General features: G+C 39.3%; 1 protein-coding gene across 1 annotated transcript in view; it reads left to right on the top strand.

Annotated features, from left to right (window-relative positions):
• PELI2 (pellino E3 ubiquitin protein ligase family member 2) overlaps positions 1 to 21,899 on the top strand; it is a 231,751-nt gene that overhangs the window by 178,747 nt on the left and 31,105 nt on the right. Inside the window, exon 3 of the mRNA XM_006894334.1 lies at positions 21,085 to 21,186. Coding sequence (XP_006894396.1) covers positions 21,085 to 21,186 — 102 coding nt within the window. The remainder of the gene's footprint in view (positions 1 to 21,084; positions 21,187 to 21,899) is intronic.

The raw sequence follows: 21,899 nt of genomic DNA, 5'->3' as shown, positions 1-21,899 counted from the left end.
GTGCGCCATGGATGTGTCCTATCTCCACACCTTTCCAATAGGAGTTAGGAAGCAGAAAACTTTGAGGGAACAAATAATATTCCTGAGATACTCATAAGCAGTAGAATAAATAAGAGCCATAGTTAACTTTAACCTTTTCACAAAAGATTATCACCAATAGATTTTTTATACAGATCTTTCCTTTTCCATCTCAAGTTCTGATTTCTGTAGGCCATACCATTTCAGTTGGTAGCTTTTGAAAGCATGTTCTATTTTCTGTGTGTCTGGTTTTGTGTAGTGTCCATCTAGTCAGAGGCTTCCTTATTCAGATGCATACAGCCATACACCTCATTGCTGAGTGGGAACTGACTCCTAGGTGACCCTCCAGTGGGTTTTTTGAGATTAAGTTTCACAGGAGAAGATTTTCGGTCGTTCTCTCATGGAGCAGCGTGTGGTTGCAGACAGCCATAGAGGTACGTTGTTTGGGTCCCGATGGACTGTGCTGCCAGAGCTCCCGGAGATTAATTCAAGTCCGTGTATCCGTGCTATCATACGTGCCACCTGGTTCACTGTGCCTCTGTCTGTGAACAACAGATTAGAACCTTGCCCTCTGATGCACCTTCCTCATGAACTCTACCATGCTCAAGTCCATTGTTCCAGTCACTAGGTTATTCCATCTTGTTGAGGATTGTCCTCTCTCTGACCGTCTGCCTTTCCCAGCACAATGTCTTTTCCCAGAGGCTGGCCCCCTTTGACAATACGGCCACAGTATGTGAGGTGGAGTTTCACCAGCCTGGTCTCTAAGGAACAACCCAGTTGCGCCTCCTTCAGGACAGACTTGTTTGTTCTTTTGGCAGTTTATGGAATGTTCAATATTAAAATCATTGTAGTGTGTGTGTATATATATTTTGCTAAAAGGTGTCAGCTACCCATTGCCTAGCTAGGATAGCTTTGTATTATTTCATATAATTATTTTCTTAAACAATATAGTATTTTTTAATTTCAGCATGATATTGAGTGATTATCATTTACTTAATGTTTGCCTGTTTGCATATAAAACCCCCTGCAGTGAGTTGATTCTGACACATAGAAACCCTCTAGGACAGAGCAGAGTGACCCTATACGGTTTCCAAGATTCCAGATTACTATGGAAGTGGAATACCACTTCTTCCATGAAGTGGCTGGTGGGTTCGAACCATCAAGCTATTAGTTTGTAGCTGAGAGCTTTAACCAATGTATCATCAATTCCTGTGTATATAAAGCTCTTCCCCAAACTTGCTCCCAAGAGAATGTACAATGCAGTTTAGACTTTCCCTTTCATAATAATCAAAAAACAAAACACTAATTAGTTGCCTTTGAGTCAGTTTCTGTTTATAATGACCAGTGTGTTAAATTGTAGAACTGTGCTTCATAGGGCTTGACAGGCTGTGACCTTTCCACAACAGATCACCAGGCCTTTGTTCCTTATTCTCTTATAAGTTACAAAAACCAACTTTGAAAACAGTAATTAAGTTCTTAACCACTTGTGCCACTAAGGGACTAAAGAAGTCACTTGTACTATCCAAATCATCATCCTTATTTACAAATTGGAGATACATGGTTGTCCTGTAGATCAAATGATGAAGGAAGATAATATCTATGACAGTCATCTAAGGTGCAGGTTTATTCTGTCAATCCAAAGAGAAGATCTTACGCATGCAGAGCACTAATTTAATGACATTTAACCCGTACACATCTTGACTAAATGATGCTGGCTCTCTAGTTACCATGAGGACTTACCTACTCTGGCCAATTTCCATCTTAAAAAGCTGTTTGATAGTTGGAATCTTTAAAGTTTACCATTCAACACAAGCTTCATCTACTTGAAAGCAGTTCAGTTGTTATTTATCAAATTTTTATCTCCTGTTTCTTCCAAAATTTTTAGAGGCAGGGATGGTTTATTTTAAGCAGCAATTTGCAGAGTCCTATTGCAAATCTATCCTTTCATTTGTCTTCCTTCAGCAAGATACCAAGTTAAATAACAAAACATTGACCCTGGTTGTTTTTAGCTGCAGTTCTAGGAGGGTTTTTCCCCCCACATCACCCAAGAACTAAACATTTCGTTACTTACAGCATGGATAGACTTTTTAATCAATAGTAATCGTCTTATTGACTTAATAACCACATCAGCTATATACCCCCAGTGTATCTAGTATCAAGCAATTTTACCTTTCCTATTGATTTCCTGATTACGTGCAAATGGGTTGTCTACAAATTTTTCATGTGAGACTGATTTCTCTGAGATGTCCCTTACTTTCTGTGCTTGCCTTTTAGCCCTTAATTAAAGAATGTAATCTAATTTTAATAATGGCCGGAGTGGGAAAAAGATGAGTATTTCTTACCCATAGATGGATTTTAGTCTAGCTATGAGATGTCATAAAAAAATCTTTTTCTTTTACCAGATTTGTAAGATTTTGATAAAACCTTACTATTTACAGTAAGTTGATGTTAAAACTGAGCCTCAAAATGTCTTGTCTGATAACACCGTCTGCTTGGTACAGCATGTCTTGTTGATGTCATTGTCACCCCTTGTCCATGTGTTACATAAGCTTCCTGATTGCTTTGGGCCATATTTTCACTACAAATAGTTAAAATGGAAATGTTTTAATGCACAAAGTCCACAGGGGAAGCATTTTATTTTTTTAATAACACCACTTTTCCATTTTGGGGTCGTTTGTTTTGGGTTATTTTTCCTTCATTCCTATTAAGTGTGATCGAATCATTTCTGACTTGCAGTGACCCTGTGCACAGCATAGGGAGCTCTAGTAGCCTAGTGGTGAGAAACTGTGCTGCAGTCCCAAAGGCATGTTGCTCAAGTCCATCATCTGCTCTACAGGAGAAATATGAGCAGTCTCCTCCCCTGCAATTTACTGCCTCTGAAAACGCCCTGAAGAGTCAGCTATGGGCCAGTTCCAACTCAATAGCCTACAACAACAACAATGCATAACAGAAACAATCACTGCCAGCCCTGTGCCCATTGTTGCAGCTAGTGTATCAGTGCATCTCATTGAGGGTCATTTTCCTTTTTTTTCCCCTCTGACCCTCTATTTTATCAAGAATGGTATCTCTCTCTTAAAAGACTGATCCCTCTTGGTAACATTTTTAAGGTACATAAAACAAAATTTCTCCATATTCCCTTTTCTCTTAAAAACAAAAACAAACCAAAAACCAGAACTAGAAAAACAGAAACAGAAATACTGCTGCCCGGGTAATTCTCACTCATGTGGTCCCTCCTTTAGGTTCCTGAGGTGGTATCCTCTTTTCACCAAACTCATTGTCATCAAATTGGAACTGACTCGTAGCTAACCATTTACTTAATTTTGGGGTATCCTCAATAATATTCTATTCTAGGTTTCTTCTCAATGTTAGCCATAACGTGTTACAATCCACAAGTCATATGCCTTTGCATAGAGGGGCATTTTTCTGGTACTCTCTGCTTTCAGCCAGGATTCATCGGACATCAGCAGTGATAATCGCTGCTGCCACGACCTGTAGCACATCGCTGTTCTAGCCATTTTTGGATGATCTTCAGCTATGTTTTGCTTGCCTGTGATATTGTTCTATACTTACTAAGTTCTCTTTGATCACCATTCTTGGGAATGGTAATAAATACGGATCTCTTCCAGACAGTCAAACACACAGCTGTCCTCCAAATTTTCTGGCGTGGTCTGGTGAGCATCTGTTATTTGAATCATGTCAGTCGTTGTTACATTGGTTCCTAGTACCTTATTATTAGTTACCTTCTGTGCAGCTTGAACATCTTACTCCATTACTGTTGGCTCTTGATCATATGATGTTTCTGGAAGTATTTCAGTGTCAACCAATTCTTTTTGTTACAGTAACTCTGTGTATTCCTTTCATCTTCTTTTGATGCTTCCTGAATTGCCAGGATTTTGCCTATAGCATTCTGAGTATTGCTTCTCGAAGCTTGAATTTGCTCTTCAGTTCTTTCAGTTTGAGAAATGCAAGAAAAGTGAGTTCTTCTCTTTTTACAATTCAACTGAGGCTCTTTGCACAGTCTGTTAAAATACTGTCTTCTCGAGCTACCTTTGAAATCGTCCGTTCAGCTCTTCTACTTTTGTCACTCTTCCCTTTGTTTTGGCTTCCTGGTGGTCTAGTATCATTTCCGGAGTCTCTTCTGTCATCTGTTTTATTTGTTAGACCAAACCAGGAAACACTGTGTGGTTTAAAATTTTAAAAGATATGCACAGAAATGATGATAGTTCAGGAAGGCTTTAGGTCTCTTGTTCCTAGAGTTACTATGATTCATGCTCGACTCAGTGGCAATCAACAACAACAAGGTATATCAGGCTGTTTCCTTTCACCCTGTCTATTCAGTCTGTATGCTGAGCAAGTCATTGGAGAAGCTGGGCTCTGTGAAGAAGAATGTGGCATCAGGATCATAGGAAGATTCATCAATAGCCTAAGTTATGCAGATGACACAGCTTTGCATGCTAAAAGTGAGGAGGACTTGAAATGCTTGCTTCAGAAGATCAAAGACTACAGCCTTCAATATGGATTCTATCTCAATCTCAGGAAGACAGAAATCCTCACCACTGGACCAGTAGGCAACATCATGATAGATGGGGGGTGGGGGGAATGATTGAAACTGTGATTGTTTTAGTCTTACTTGGATAAACAATGAAAACCCTTGGTACCAGTAGTCAGGAAATCAGGATATATATATATATATGTCTTGGAGAAAGTGCAGGCAGTATTCCTTGGAGGAAAAGATGGTGAAGCTTTGTCTAATATACTTTGTGCATGTGGCTAGGAAAAGTTATTCCTTGGAAGGCACCATCATACTTAGAAAGGTGACCGTTGTCAGCAAAAGAGATGAAGACTCTAAATGAGATGGGTTGACACAGCGACTGCAACAATGGTATGTTAGAGATGGTGTGGATGACACAGTATAGAGTTAAGGGTTCAGATTTGTTGTCCGTAGGGTCACTATGAGTCATATTTACCCTACAGCACCTACTAACAATAGCAGGGAGATTGACAAAGTGGCTGCATCATTGGGTTCAAGAATATCAGGATGGTGAAAATGATAGGACAACGTTTAAGGACTGCTTGGTTCATAGGATTCCTCTGAGTTGTAGTCAACTTGAAGGCACCTAAGAAGTACAACAACAGATCACAGGGGAAGAGATTGACCATCTCTTCTTTCATGATTGTGAATTCACTAGCAGCTCTGAGTACACTCAAGAGCTTCCTCATCCCCTTTTCTTAGGACCTGCTTAACCTGGGGATTGTTCAAAAGTTCTACACTAGGCTAGATATTTATATTTCCTTTGTTTAGAGATCTCTTCATTGGAAAAGCTAAGATCTCTTTCTAAAACCCAAGCACGTTTCTGTTGAGTCAATTCTCATTCTTAGCAATCCTGTAGGACAGAATAGAAAAGAATATAGTTAATCATAGAGCAAAAATAATAATGGAAAATATAAGCATGTTGCAAGGAGGGAGCAGTCCTTGAAGAGGGACATTATGTTTGAGAAAGTGGAGGGACAGTGCAGGAGAGGAAGACCCTTGATGAGATGGATCGATTCAGTGATTGGGGTGGTGGGAGTAAGTGTATCCGGGAACAGTGAGGTTGGCACAGGATAAAACGGCATTTAGGGGTCTTGTACATAGGGTTGCTATGAGTCGCAAGCGACTTGACGGTACATAACAACACACTTACGTTCAGCATTACTCGTAATAGTAGAAATACTGAGTTAAAGCACTTTTTTTTTCATTATCAGGTAATAAAGATCGTAACATTTAGTAATTTGTAGTGAGGGGATGGGCAAACACATTCTTGCATACTTCTGGTGAAAGTTACGTTTCTGTCAATTCTATAAAAAGTAGTTTTTCAAAATTTTTAAAAATAAATGTGCACAAAGCATTTGATTTTACCAGTTTGTTTGGCTTTTTTTATTTACCAGTTTTGTTTCCGTGCCTTTATCCTTGTTATATTCCCCTATTGCAAAATAAATGCATGAGTATTTATTACAGTATTGCTTGTAAAATTAGAAATGTCATCTTGTTTGCATCCACAGTCAACGCCCCTTGATACCAGTAGTCAGGAGATCAGAAGACAGTACAGCATTGGGAAGGTCTGCTGTCAGGGATCTCTCCAAAGTCTGAAAGACGAGTGATGTCAGTTTAAAGAGTAAGCTGTACCGGATTCAAGATAACAGTCTTTCCAGTCACCTGCTTTGCATCTGAAATCTGGACAAGTGAATAAAAATGACAGGAGACTTGATGCATGTGAGTCATGGAGTTGGAGAAGAGTGCTGAATATCTAAGACAGACAGATCTTGGAGAAAGTTCAAGCAAAACGTTCCTTGGGGAAAAGATGATGAAGCCTCATCTCACATCTTTTGGATATGTTGTTGTTGTTGATGTTGTTGTTATGTGCCGTCGAGTCATTTCCGACTCATAGCGACCCTATGCACAACAGCCCTAAACCCTGCTCTATCCTGCGCCAACCGCACTGCCTCTGACACACCCATCCCGATTACCCCAGTCACCGAATCCATCCATCTCATAGAGGGTCTTCCCCTCCTGCGCTGTCCCTCCACCCTCCCAAGCATGATGTCCCTCTCCAAGGACCCGTCCCTCCTGGCAACATGTCCAAAGTATGTCAGACGAAGCCCCAGAATCCTTGCCTCCAAGGAGTAGCTTGGTTTAATCCTCTCCAAGATAAATCTGTTTGTTTTCCTCGCAGTCCATGGTACATTCAGTACCCTTCTCCAGCACCACAGCTCAAAAGCATCCACTCTCCTTCTGTCCTCCCTAGTCATTGTCCAACTCTCTGATGCATAACAAGCGATTGCAAATACCATGGCCTGTATCAGGCGCACCTTAGTCTCCAGAGAGACACTATTGCTCCTGAGTACCTTAGAGAGGTCCCTAACAGCAGACTTTCCCATCGCGATACGCTTTTTGATTTCCTGACTGCTGGTGCCAAGAGTGTTGACTGTGGAGCCGAGCAAACTGAAGCTGTGAACACTCTCAATCTCTTCGTCATCCATCCTGACGCTGCCAATTGGTCCAGTGTCGAGAATCTTTGTCTTCTTGACATTGAGCCTCAGTCCATACTGAAGGCTGCAGTCCTTGACCCTTCGCAGCAAGTGCATGAGGTCCTCCTCAGTTTCAGCAAGCAGGGTTGTGTCATCTGCATAACAGAGATTGTTAATAGATCTTCCACCAATCCTGATGCCACAGAGGCTATTCTTTGGAGAGGGGCATCATGCTTAGAAAACTGGAGGGTCAGCGAAGGAGAGGAAAACCCTCAACGGGATGGATTGATAGTGTCTGCGACAGTGGATTCAAATGTGTCAAAGAAGATAAGGATGGTGCAGGATAGGACAGAGTTCAGATCTGTTGTTCATTGTGTCACTATGAGTCCTACTCAACTCAGGGGCACTTTCAACAATGTCTATCAACAAGATGTTTATGAAATAAGCATTATACATTAAGAAAGGGAGCTCTGGTGGGCTAGGGGCAAGAAGTTGCTGCAGTACCAAAGGTATACAGTTCGGGTCCACCAGCTGCTCACGGGAGACGGATAGGCAGTTTCTTCCTGTGCAATCAACTGCCTCTGAAAAGGGTCAGCTATGGGTCAGTTTCAGGTCGCTGGTACACAGCAACAGCAAATGTTAAGAGAGGTTATCCGTTATACAACACGAGGGTGAGTCTGCACTGCAGGTATACAATCTAGACCATATTCAGTGACTGTGTCAGGAAACAGAACACAGTGTACAATATGCTGTCATTTCTTGTATTTATACATTTTGTGGGTTTATACTATGCTCTGGTGGCCTAGTGGCAAGAAGCTGCACTGCAATCCTCAAAGTACACAGTTCAAGGCCACCAGCTGCTCCGTGGGAGAAGGATGGACAAACTCCTCTCATGTGACTAACTGCCTCTGAAAACCGGCCAGAAGGTCAGCTATGGATTGGTTTCAGATTGGCGGGACGCAACAACAATAACAACTATGCTGTTATACCTGTAGATTTTTCTTGAATGGGATTTTTAAGAAACTGGTCTTAGTGACTTCTAGGTGTTTACAATATGCTGGTATATCCATCAGTTTTTCCCTGATAGGGTCCTTGTCAATGTGCTGTATGAAGTAACCTGGGTTTGCTGTAATGCTGACCGTTGAGCAATCAAACCACGGAATAATCTCCCAATGTGGACAGTGTTTGGTGGAGCCCCCGTTGTAAAACAGGTTAGGAAGCACGAGTGGCATCCACTTCCTAAAGCACATGCCTCTGAAGACTCTATGAACTTGGAGAAGTGACCATAGTTATGGAAAGGAATCAGGTCTTGTGTTCATAGAGTCCCTATGAGTCATGCGTGACTCAATGGCAGTCAGCACCACCACGAGAGTTCTCAAGAAGTTGGTACTATCTTTGATGAAGGACTGGATTTAGAAGGAACGTACTAGTCTTATACATGCATTATCTAATTAAAAATATTCTTCAGTGTACAAATCAAGCATCTAGAGAACACAGTAAAATGAAATACTTAATTAACTATATGAATTTACAGTAATTTTATGTTAAGTACTATACCCTGAGCACTTTAGAAAGACTATGACATCTGAGTTTTTTCAACAATTCAAAATAGGTGAAACAGTTTTTGAATTTGGAAATAGATTATGTTCCAAGGACACACAGATAATAAAAAAAGCTTTTTAAGAAGTGAGGTACTCAATCTTGAGGAGGAACATCTATATATATCTTCTCTTTTACCAGAAACATTGATGAATGGGCTTGGTGTGGTGACAGGTATAAAAATTAGAACTAATTACCTTATCAAGGAGAAAGCCAGTTAATTGTCTTACCCTAAACTTTTTATTTTAGGATTGGGATTTGCATGATCCCAGTAGATTCAATCTGGTAAATACCAATTGCCAAAATAAATACTATATTTTGAGGGTAAATATGTTCATGCTTGCATATAACTAGTATGTGACCTTACTGAACTGGTTTTGTTCTTAAGCAGATGGGCACTTTTTAAATTTAGGTCAATTCTTTTAAAAAATGTTCTAGTCAACTGAGTGAAAATTGAAAACAGCATCCCTCTTTTAAACATCATTTAAGTGATTTTTGCTTTTATTATAATCAATAGGACTTAGTATTTTGTTTTAATTTGACAAAGGGTAAATGTCAATCGTTTCATTGTTGCTCAAGGATCATTTTGGAAGAAGGTAACTGGCCCACATATTAAAATAATTACGTGGCAGGTCTTTGAATATTTTATTATAAAGTCAATTTATGTCAGATTCAGTTTCTAACATCTGGAAGTTTGCCTACTGCTGGCAACAAATTACGGCATGACTCACTGTAACATACAGTTTGTGGTGGAGGCCTGTATATTTTGTCCTCCTGTACTTTTTGAATACAGTTATATGTTTGGCTTAACAAGGAAAATATGCATTATTAAAAGAGAAGAATAGAAATCAAATTACTGCACTCTGAATTTTCCTGTTTTAGTCATTTGTAGGATGCTTCTTTTCATTTGTGATTTGTATTTATTAGAGCTCAATCTTTCAATTAACCTTTATTTTCTTTCCATTTTGGCAAGTAGTTCATGAGATACAAAGATTTAAATATTTAAAGGATTATATATAAAGTGTTGTAGCAGACAGACTCATGTACATCCTTTAAAGAAATCTGTGTTGTTGACTAATCAGAGCTTCCTCTAGAAGAACAATCAGAGCTCTCGTAGAAGTCGGAATGATGAGACATTGTCTCACTGTGGCTGAAAGGATCTCTGGTGGCGTAGTTTGTAGAGAGTCGTGTTGCCAACCCGAAGGCTCTGTCTCTTGAGTAGTGTTGGCACCTGCTGTGTGCTGAAGTCAGCGAGGTGCTGGGGCCTTGCCTCACACAGCCAGGATAAGAAGCTTTAAGGATGGACCTTTCTTTATCCTCGTCCTCTCCTGCTTTGTCTGGCACACAGAGCTAGTGTTAAGTGAGGATGTCTCTACCCAGAAAATGTCCACATTAAAGATTGCACTTTGATCTGAGACCAAGAACTGGTAGAACTTTTTTTAAAATGAGGAGTAAAAATAGGTTGTCCTAGGTGACAGCTAGTGCTCAGAACTTGCTGATAATGTGAGCATATGTACTAAAAGAAAAAATTAAAAACTCATTGTCTTTGAGTTGAAACTGATTCATAGCTGACCCTCCAGCAGATTTTCAGCGACTGTAAATTGCATGAGAGGGAATTTCCTGTCTTTCTCCAGTGGAGCCACTGTTGGATGCTGCCAGAGAGGCACTGTCTTTGGGCTAACAACACAGGTTCCTATGGCCTGCGCCACCGGGGAGCTTTGTCCACAGGTCCCTATGCCTGCACCACCAGGGAGCTTTATTCAGCATGCATATGTGAGTACTATTCCTAGCAGCCCTACATGGGGAAACCATGTGTCCTTCTCCTATTTGTCAAAAGAAATTAAGCCGACTCTCTGCTCCTCATTGATCGACAGATAGCCCTCTTCTCTTGCAGCCTCAGCCACATCCCTGAGACATGACAGTGAGGGTCTGAGTAAACAGATTTGGCTGGATTGAATGTCTGGTCCCCAGGGCTGCTTTTAACTCTGACAAAGTAGATGTTGTTGCCATCAATGACCTCTTCATTGAACTCAGCTACATGGTCTGTATGTTCCAGTATGATTCCACCCATGGCAAGTTCAATGGCACAGTCAAGGCCGAGAATAGTAAGCTTGTCATCAGTGGGAAAGGCATCACTATCTTCCAGGAGTGAGATCCCACCAACGTCAAGTCAGATGATGCCAATGCTGAGTATGTTGTAGAGTGCAGTGGTGTCTTCACAACCTTGGAGAAGACTGGGGTCCACTTGAAGGATGGTACCTAATGGGTTATCTTCTCTGCTCCTCCTGCCAGTGCTCCTATGTTTGTGGTAGACATGACCCATGAGAAGTATGACAGTTCTCTCAAGATTGTCACTAGTATCTCCTATACCACCAGCTGTTTGATTCACCTGGCTGAGGTCATTCATGACAAGTTTGGCATCCTAGGAGGACTTGTGACCATAGTCCGTGCCATCACTGCCACCCAAAAGACTGTGGATGGCCCTTCTGGAAAACTGTGGTGTGATGGCCATGGAGCCATCCAGGACATCATTCCTCCAAATGCTGGCTGTACCAAGGCCAAAGCAAGGTCACCCCTGAGCTAAATGGTGATGTGGCCATACCACCTGGGCTCTTCCATGTGACAAGAACTGCTGCCTAAATCAAACATTACTAATTAATCATGACCCCAAATTAGAAACAAGTTCTTCTGAAACCTTTTCCTCCTCTGTAGCATCTAATGAGTTTACTGGATTGATTGACTGCATCTGCTTTAGCCCCAGCACTGCATGCATTAAAATACTGAGCAGCAGTGGCCCAGTGCCAAGTTCAAAGCCATTACCTCTCACAAATAGGCTTCTCATTTTGTTTTACTGTGAAATACTGTTTAATTTTTGTAAAATCAAAGTTAACACTTAGTGACTTTTTCATAGTACCCTTGGTTCAGGCACTTGTTTGAAACAGGGCATCTTGAAAAGATAGCCTATTTGAAAGTGCTCAGGCAGAGTAAATTCTAAATTCCTAAGACACCTTTTCTCTTTGGAAATAGCACTCATACATATTTTATACATAAATTGACAAGGGTAGCAGAGACCTCAGCTTCCCTGTAGCAATTTGAACCAGACTGATTGAGAATTTATTGCCCAATTATACTTGTCAGTCTGACATAAAAGTCATTAGTTCTGGAAAAACATGTTTGTCATACCAGGATTATCTCTAATTAATATAGTCAATATCTAGCATATATTTAAAACCAACTATAATAATAATCTCCAGAGTGTCAGCTGTGGGCTATGAGGAGCTTCCTGGTAAACCCCTTGAGGTAATGAAGCTGTGCTATAAGTACAGGTTACTCAGCAATTATATTTGAGGAGAGGAAAATGACGTGTTCTTTCTGCATTGTGATACAGAGAAGTCATTACAGATGGCTCTATTGCTGTTTTAATTATGAACAAACTCATTACTGTTAAGTCAGAACAGACTCCTAGCTAACACTCCAGTGGGTTTGCAGAGGCTGTAAATTGCATGGGAGATTGCAGCTGGTGGATTAGAACCATCTGCCTTTGGGGTGACAGTACATCTCCTTACCCACTAGTCCATCAGAGCGCTCTTTAATTGTAAAAGTAATAGCTAAAAAATTAGAGAAGTTATGTGATTTGTTTACAATTGGTGAGTGTCAACTAGAATTCAAACCTACTTCACAGTGTTTGGGGTTTTTCTCAGCATAAAAATCCATTCATCACATTGGTCCCTCGACAACTGGGCTTCCTCTCCTTATCTCCCCTATTTGCATCCTTAGATCTCTGCAGAATAAATGTATTAGTCCTACTGAGAGAATGTATTTGACATGGAAGTTTTTTCTTTTTGTCTGATGCTCAGGCATGTACTGGATTATTGTTACCTTTTTTCAGTAAATGTTGGAATTACAGATAAAATGCCAGTGACTTTGTGGGGAACTGTGGTATGTGGGGTATTCTTAGATACTCCCCTGTCCTCACTCCAGCTACACCCCCCCCCCCATTTCGGTGGATCCAGGCAGCATGTGGGATGGCACAGTCATTAAGTGGCTCTTTCTGGGATGTAGCGTGGATCATCCATGCTAACCCATTCGTTTGTTCACAGATGTACATATTTCCTCCACAGACATAAACATTAGAAGCTGTTCAGCCCCATCATACCTAAAACCTAAGCAGATTCCACTGTTCTGATTTCCCACACCAATCAGAAAGCTTCCACAACCGTGTACCTTCACAGAAAACTGGCTTTTAGTAACCAGAATGGCTCAGAAAAGTCAATAAAGTTCTTTCTTGTCTACTTTATCATATTCTTACCGTAGCAGTCACATTCTGTAGTTATTTAAATTGTACAATAGGCTGAAATATTGAGTTACAAATTAGAATTAACATTTACAGTGGCTGAAGGGAAATAAACTTTCCTAAAGCATGCAAAACAATTGGCAGGGAGCTTGTACTTAATTCTGTACCTAGATAAAGAATGTCAGTTTGCCAGCATCATTTGGAAGGCTTCTGAGAGCACCAGCTTCTCTTGTGTTTCTTTGTAGAGCCAAAAGACAAAGAGATCCTGGCTGCCCAGGTTGAACATCCAGGGCATTTCCCAGGGGATTCCCTACTGGATGGACTCTTTGGAGCTTTTCCCTAGAGAATCTTCTGTGGGCAGACGCACAGTGAGGATAATACTGTCAGCCTGTCTTTGCAAGATGTTTTATTAGGAATTGAGGCATGGCATTATAGAATGTCACCACGTGTGGATAGCATACACTGTGCAAAACCTTTCAGAGGAGCATTGTAACAACTCATGGTTCTTGAAGAGGCTCCTTCAATTGTGTAAGCCACCGTGCTTCTTCTCTTCTACTATATAGTAACTAGAGTAAATCAGTATTTTCTCAAAACTGGTTCATTTTTCTGTGACTGTGTGTGCTCATACACACATGTGTGTTTATATGATTGAAAGCTATCTCTACTGCTTCTTAACAATGCTAATTATATCTACTCACAAAAAAGATTCTATTGCATGCTGCTGTTTCCAAAAACACATTCGTATGGTGTCAGACTATACTGTGTGGCCTAGGAACAGTAACTGTGGTTCTGTAATAGCATCCATGATGTCTAGACAGGAGATTAAACTCTTAAGTCATTGAGTCTAAGATATAATAATGGAATTACTTTTCTCCAAACCTATTCACAATTTTTCTTTTGCATTTGAAATGCCAGACTTCTCTTTCTCTTATGGACACACACACACACACACTACTGTATTCCATGAAGTTGGAGAGACTATGAGATGATAAATTATGTCCATTGGTATAGGTGGCTTTGTTCCTAAAATTTCTAGTTATTATCTTTCCCTTTATTCCTGGTTTCCTCTATATTCTTACTGTAATTAGAGACAGACTGAAAAATATCCACATGACATACTTAATGCTATTTACCACCTCGGAAGATGCTTTGACCACTTATAGTATTAATCAAACATTTTTTTCATTTCTTAGTTTTCCAAAAGACAATGTATTTACTGTATTCACACCTCTTAGTATTCATTCATTCATAAACACATTAAACTTCCATGAGAAGCATTACTCTGTGCAAAGAGAGCATGGTGTCTGTCATTGTGGATATACCTGTCCTATGGCCTTGTCATGCAAGATCGAAAAACCTTCTGGAATCAGCAGGCAAATCAAAAGTAATCTGAACTCTGCATCTTTCTCATAGAAGAGGTCTGAAGACAAGTAGTCCCAGGATTGGGCCATCATCTCAAAGATGTCAGAGCTGTCAGGCAGCTTCTCAAGGGTCTTTGCTCTTCCTTGCCATGCTACAAGATAGGTGGCCACCTCAGCTCTTCACAACACCTTTTAAAAAATTTTTTTTAATTTCATGGAAAGGGAGGTTTTTTTCCTGGTGCCTCCCATCCCTGAAAGTTCCCTACCAGATTACCCTTAAATCCCATTGGCCAGGATTAGGTCACATTTTCATGTGTAGAATCAGGAGACACTGGGGAAGCTGAAACGAGAGCATCATAGTTTCAAGCTTTTTCATGGGACTCCTGTTCAGTCAGCAGAGTGAATGGTATTGGGTCAGCGGAATGACATCTGCCACGATGATGAATGATCCCATTTTCTCTTAATGCAGAAGTGATAAAGGCTCACTTGCTTCACAACTTTAATCAAATGGGCTAAACTGTAGCTAAAATAATGAATATTTTCTAGGAACCGCTTGATTTCTCTGTCATTTCCTCCCTTTCGTGATTGAAAGTTAACCATACTGCTTCTTAGCAAATAAAATCATCACTTCTTTTAGACACTGAAAATTTGAATGAAAGTGTTTTGGCTTGATTTGTATCCCTACTTGTAGGTTTGCCTTTCTCGATATCACTGTATATTATATATTTATGTATGTGCATATGGATTTATAAGAGCAGGAAAGTTCTGTACTTTTTTTATGAGGAGGAACAGTGGCAAACATCCTTTAATAGTTGGAACATAGAATGTATGAGCTAATAGATAGGACTTAGAATTTTTTTTTGTTTGTTATTCTGTAGCTTTTATAAGCCGTATTTGCCTCCGAGTCTGGAGACTACGAGGAACTGAGACTTAGTTTAACTTCAACCAAAGCAGCTAATTTTAGCTGAATCTGTGATGCAGGTAGCATAGCACAAAGAAAATACAAATAAAATGGTTTGTTGTTGGGTACCATCAAGTGCAACCCATAGTGACCCTATGAACAACAGTTCTGAACCCTGTCCTAGCCTGTGTCAGTCTATCTGGTTGAGGATCTTCCTCTCCTTCACTGACCCTCCACCTTTCTAAGCATCGTGTCCCTCTCCAAGGAGTAGCCTCTCCTAGCAACATGCCTTGAAGTATGTGAGGTGAAGCTTTATCATATTTGCCTCCAATGAGCACTCTGGCTGCACTTTCTCCAAGACATATCTGTCTGTTCATTTGGCAGTGCATGGAATATTCAGTGCTCTTCTCCAACACCGCAGATCAAAAGGCATCAATAATTCTTCTGTCATCTTTATTCATTGTCCAGCTCTCAGATGCATAGTAAGTGATCAGTAAGACCATTGCCTGATTCAAACACACCTTAGTCCTCAAACTGACATCATTGGTCTGTTTGATTTGTATGACTATTACCTATCATAAAGGATTGCCCTTCTCATTCTCAATATTACTACATATTATATTTTTATATAAGTGCTTTTACATATGGGCATAAAGGCATTTATATAGATCTATGTTTAGAGGAAGAGTTCTAGGCTTAGAATTAAAATGTTTTAGAACTAATAAAATGGTTTAGAAAGGACCTGGACTGAGCAACTGGGATTACAAAGTAAGATCTCATTTCTTAAAGCAAATAACACGGAAATTCTTTATTCTGGCTGAGTGTATATAACCAGATCAAAAGGTGTGACACGATTTGCGCGTGTAATAAAGCAACTTTTGTCATTTGAAAACATCCGAACCCGAAGTGTCAGCATGAGCACTGCTAGTAGAGAAGATGGGAGAAAGTTGCATTCCAACACCAAAAAAGAGAAACTCTGAATCTTATGTGAGCCATTCACTCTTTCACTGAATAAATGGGAATAAGTAAGAGCAGACCTGCCATTAAAACAGTCACAGTGCTAGGCTAGCAGGGTTAGTAACATTGCCATCTCATTACAGATTCACAATGGAAGACTAGTATAAGACAATCAGTATTGTCTACCAGCCAGCCCGGTTGGACCCATTCTCTTACACACAGTTTTCATTTGCATCATTATAATAAAATCACAGCATTATGTTACGGTGTGACAGTGAGGTTTGAATTGTGTTTTTACCAAATAGTAAATGCTAAGAGAAGACCCCATCTGCTCTCCTTCCCAATGTTTCAGGAAGATTTCATAACAACTCAGAACCTTGTGAACATTTTTCTTTTCACAATTCCTAAAATGATTGGCTCAAGTCAGGGAAGCTATAATTGACTAGTAGCTGCATTTTTGAGACATGTTATTAATGTTAAAAATTGTTGAAAAATTGCATACTTCTAATAACAACAAAAGATTGAATGCCTAAAGCATTTGTAGTTTGCTCTTTAAGACTTGGTCCAAGAAGGGAAAGAAAAATTAATTCTAAGCTTAGAATTTTCCTCTGAACACCCAGCCCCAATCTGGCATCACTCTCGATTTAAAAAATGTGAACCAGAAACTTGAGCATTAATTCTTGTCATCAAGAAATGTCCACACTCTCTTTGATTTCTGAGGATCCCAAGGATACCCTAAGGTGAAAGGATACTAACTGTCAAACTTTAGTCCAAATCCAATCCCTGCTTCAATCTCAGTCTTTTGGAGCTCACTCATAACTCTGCTTTTTCTCTCTGTGGGTGCAGCCTCTTTGGACCCCAGGGCACCAGCACCCCAGGTGCTTATATGAACAAGACTTCTCTCCTGGCTCAGCATTGTTCTTATGTACCATCTAGTCAGAACTGACCCATAGCTGACCCTCAGGGAGGGTTTTCAGAAACAGTTAATCACACAGGAGGAGATTGCCCATCCTTCTCCCACAGATTGGCTGGTGGCCTTGAACTCACAGCTTCTTGCCCCTAGGCCACCAGAGCTCCCTGGCCTATTGTTAGCAAAAGGAAATCCCATCCAGGAGAGAAAGGAGTTTAGAAATTCCTCTCATCCCTCCTACAAGGCAGTGTGCCTCACAGACATAGCATCTCAGTACTTTTCTCTCGCTGCATAATCTCTCTGCCTGCTTTCTCATCTTCTCCAAGTCCTAGGAACACTATCATTTAGCTTCCACTGGGATTTCTTAATCAAAGAAGCTCAGGAGAATATTTCCAAACCCCAAAGCACTCTTCTTTTCTAACCTGCGCCATTCACATTTACATAAAATATGGCAGAAGTTTTACATGATAAACTCTTTAAATGGACTTGCTGTTCAGGATCCTGGGTCAGACATCCACATCTGTGCCAGGCTTCACCAGGCTGTCTGTGTTAACACTGAGGAAGGTAGGGTCCCACAGCACATCTCCATGATCTCTCATCCGTGCTCTTCCAGAGTGTCACATGTGTTCTCTATAAGTTACGTAGGGGTGTAACTTGTTAAATGATATTTATAGCAAAACATTCATGTTTTCACATGCTGTATATACATACTTCTCACTTATATATTACACAATTTGTGGGGAAACACTATTTTTAGCAGTTTCACATGTTACATGGTGAATTGTGGTGGCGTAGTACATGAGGTGTTGAAGAAAGGTGAACAGTTTCCTCTTGTGCAGCTGACAGCCTCATAAACCTGCTGAAGGGTCAGCTACGAATTACTTCTGATGCAGCAGCCATAAATTTGAGTTTATTAGTTATATTGATATAGTTTGTATCACAAGAATTAGTTTTACAAGGAAATACCTTTGAAGAATTGAGTCTAATTCTGTCTTACATCTGTTCCCGTCAAGTCATTCTGACTCACCATCCATCCCCCACATTCTAAGGCTGTCAATCTTTTTTAAGAGGAGACTACCCCCGAGTGACTGTTGGATTCGAACCATCAACCTTTTGATGAGCAGCCTGACATGCTACACACTTTAATGACTGTGTCTAGGGCATCCTTAAATAGCAATTAAATCCCTAGGACAATATGTGCAAAGGTCTACAAGGCCACTGGGTGAACACAGGGATTCTTGAAACCCCAAATTTCCCAGAAAATTAGGGAGAATATTTAAATGTTAAACTAACATATGGATTAGAAGAAAGGGAATAGAATATATTTTACTTTTAAGATAAAATATACTAAGCATGTCAAATTGCACTTTAGGACTGCCTTTCCAAAGTTTCACCTCCTTCCTCCAGGTGAAGCTGCATCGACTGAAGTTTGAGAAACTCTGTACTTAAGCTACAGTCATATGGAAATTTATAACTTTTAAAAAGATGCTGTATTAAGGCACAAGCTAACCCTTCTTATTCCTAGTTGGAAACTACAGATAGTCTCATGTCCTATGTATGTGCCAAAAAAGCTGCATTTACGTTGACATATTGTAAATGTAAATCACAAAGCAATAGATTTTTTTTTGCAAATGATCACACCCTCATTATTAGATTTGTAAGTTCAAGTTGAATAAAATACACATTTTAAAGTGAATTACACACACACACACACACACACACACACACACTTGCACTGGTAGCATCGTCTATAGGGAATTGCATGCTTGCTAACACAAGTCAGAGCCTCTCTATCAATTCGAATCCACCAATAGCTCTGAAGGAGAAAGAGGAGCAGTATCCTCTCATGCAGTTTACAGACTTGGAAACCCACTGGAAGGGCAGCGATGCATCATTTCTCAATGGCGATGGATGAGTGAATGACAGGTCAATAGACAAATGACATGAACTTTATTAGTCAGATCATATTGCTGTATTTGCTAGCAACAGTAAGAAATAATTTTTTAGATTCCTGACCATCCTAAAGATCTGGATTATTATTTCTAATACTTGCATTACCTTAATGAAGCATGCAAAACAGAGCTATTTCAATCATGAAGTTCCTCAGGGCAGATTATTAAATAGCCGTGAAATTAACCAGGCTAATTCCAGAGTTGATTTGGAATGTTCTATTACAGGTTTGCCTTGTTTCATTGCACTGTGCTTTATTGCACTTAGCAGATAACACAGTTTTTACACATTGAAGCTTCATGGTAACCTGGCAGCAGCCAAGCCTGTGGTACCATTTCCCCAGCACTCTCTATGCTCACTTCACACCTGTGCCACATTGTAGTAATTCTTGCACTAGTGCAACTCTTCATAATGCTGTTGCACATTTAATGGACTACAGTATAGTGTAAACATAAATTTTACATATACTGGGAAACCAAGTGCTGTGATGAGGGAGCTCTGGTGGCGTAGTAGGTAGGATGAGAAGTTTTGCTGCCACCCCTAAGGCAGGCAGTTCAAATCCACCAGTGATTAGGTGGGAGAAAGATAAACAGTCCTTTCATGCTGTTCACTGCCTCTGAAAACCCACTGTAGGATTAACTGAGTTAGTTCTGCCTCCCAGCAGTGAGTTTTGTGATTTTTATTGTGATGGTAGCTTTGTTGCAGTAATCTGGAACTGAACTTGCTATATCTCAAAGGCATGCCTTATTTGTTGTTCAAAGTAACATTTGGTATATATTCACCTCCTTCTAAATGCTTTCTTGGTGCTTTTCCGAGTCATCATTCAATAAATGTATAATGTTTAAAAGTTTGTTTTAAGTTTTATTAATTGTGGAAAAAATGAAAATAAATTAGGTTGAAATCAAATGCATAATATGTAGTTGAGACCATTTGAATTGCATTTTAAATCAATCTTCATTAATTTTTAAACATTAAGTGTTTGTGACCAAAACTTAAGTTGTCTTCAAATATATCATTGTGGAAGAAGAAAACAGTGTTTATTATTGGTTTCTGGACCCTTTGGTAAAAAGACTATTGACTTTAGAAAAGAATATTATAAAGCAGGAGTGGCATCCTCTTCCTAAACAACATGTCTCTGGAAATTGTTTGAATTTTTATTATAATAGTAAAGGTGAAACTAAGTTAATTATCTTATTTAGTAATTAATACATATTTGTTAAACAACTGTTTTATATAAGATTTAAGTGTTTTGTGGAACAGAGCTGCAGGTATGACTATCATTGGTTAAAAAGCATCCTGTTAATACTATACAAGAACTCTTTCTAAAACATTAACAGTTTTTTCCCAATTCTTTTAGTTATTTGAGAAAAATGTATAAACTAGTTAATCTTACTGGTTTCAATTTTAGTTGCTCACATTGACGTTTACAAAAATTATTAGCTTGTTGAATTTGAGCTGATTCCATACTCCGTATTTGTATAAAACCCACTATCCCTCGGGAAAACAATTACAATGACTTATTTGTAATGTGAAACAAACTTTAAGAATTTAAATAAATCACTCTATTAGTCTAAAATTTCTATCACTGAAGTACAATAAAGAGCTCTCTGTAGCACTCCCCTGCTAACCAAAAGATTGGTAGTTTGAATCCCCTAGCCACTCTACACTGTTGTTGGAGGATCATTAGTGATAAAAGCGGATATAGTCGGCTTCTATAAGGACTTTTAGCCGGGAAACTGTGTGGGACAGTTCTGCTTTGAGTTTTGGGGGCAATATAATGGAATGAAAGTAGAAAAGCTTTTCCAAGAATATCATATTAAGACTTGCATACTAGTAAATAAACCTTGATTTGAGCTGATAAAGCATTGCCCACAAAGATAGATAAAACATTTAATAAATACAGAATTGTGGCTTGGCTCTCCCATTGAAGATTCAAAGCACACAAAACAGGAACAGACCCTGACTGTTGGGAAGATACTGTCTCCTTGTTTTGACTGGTAGACTTGATTCTTAACTACAAATCGAAGTATCAGGAAGTTACTGAAATGAAATTCTAATGAATTTTCTTTATTTCTTTTATTATTAGGCTATCAGCTGCAAAGGCCAACACAGTATATCTTACACATTATCAAGAAATCAGACGGTGGTGGTGGAGTATACACATGATAAAGATACGGATATGTTTCAGGTAACATCTTTTTTTTGTTGTGTAAACATTAGTCCATTTTCCTTTCAATTCTATATTTCTTCCTATGTAATCTGAGTTTTCAGTCCAGTAATATTTTGTGATGTCCAGGGATAAAGAAAAGAAAATAATATGAAAATTATTTTATAAACTTTCTGAAAGGTACAAAACAGAGTTTTAACTCTGAAATGCCAAAAAGGTATTATAAAGCTGTATTATCAAATCTCAGTGCCATAAAACTTAATAATATGAATAAAATGTTTAAATCCCATCACATTTTAAAAGTTAACATATTTTAAATACTTGTTAAAAATGTGCTTGAGTCCTAGAGAACTCAAACCACAGTTATAGACATGTTTTTAAAATGACCATCACCTTCTATGTAGTAAAACTCATGAGAAGTGACTAATGTCATGCACAGAAGGAAACCTACAACCCTATGGGATTTCCTTTTTAAAAGAAAAATAAAGATTAAGAGCACACCCTTGTTTATCGTGGCTTTGTTCACGATAGCAAGGAGTTGGAAACAACCTAAGTGCCCATCAAAAATGGATAGAGAAGCTATGGTATATTCACACAATGCATTGCAAAACAAGGATCTCGTGCAATATTATTCAAAATGGGTTATCCTGGATGACATTATATTGAGTGAAATATCTTAGTCAAAATAGGACAAATACTGCATAGTGCCACTGTTGTAAAATAAGACTGACATC

This window comes from Elephantulus edwardii, unplaced genomic scaffold (genome assembly GCF_000299155.1).
Source record: "Elephantulus edwardii isolate Elephantulus edwardi_28Jun2011 unplaced genomic scaffold, EleEdw1.0 scaffold00140, whole genome shotgun sequence".
Classification (NCBI taxonomy): Eukaryota; Metazoa; Chordata; class Mammalia; order Macroscelidea; family Macroscelididae; genus Elephantulus; species Elephantulus edwardii.
This window is presented reverse-complemented; position numbering and strand designations above follow the sequence as displayed.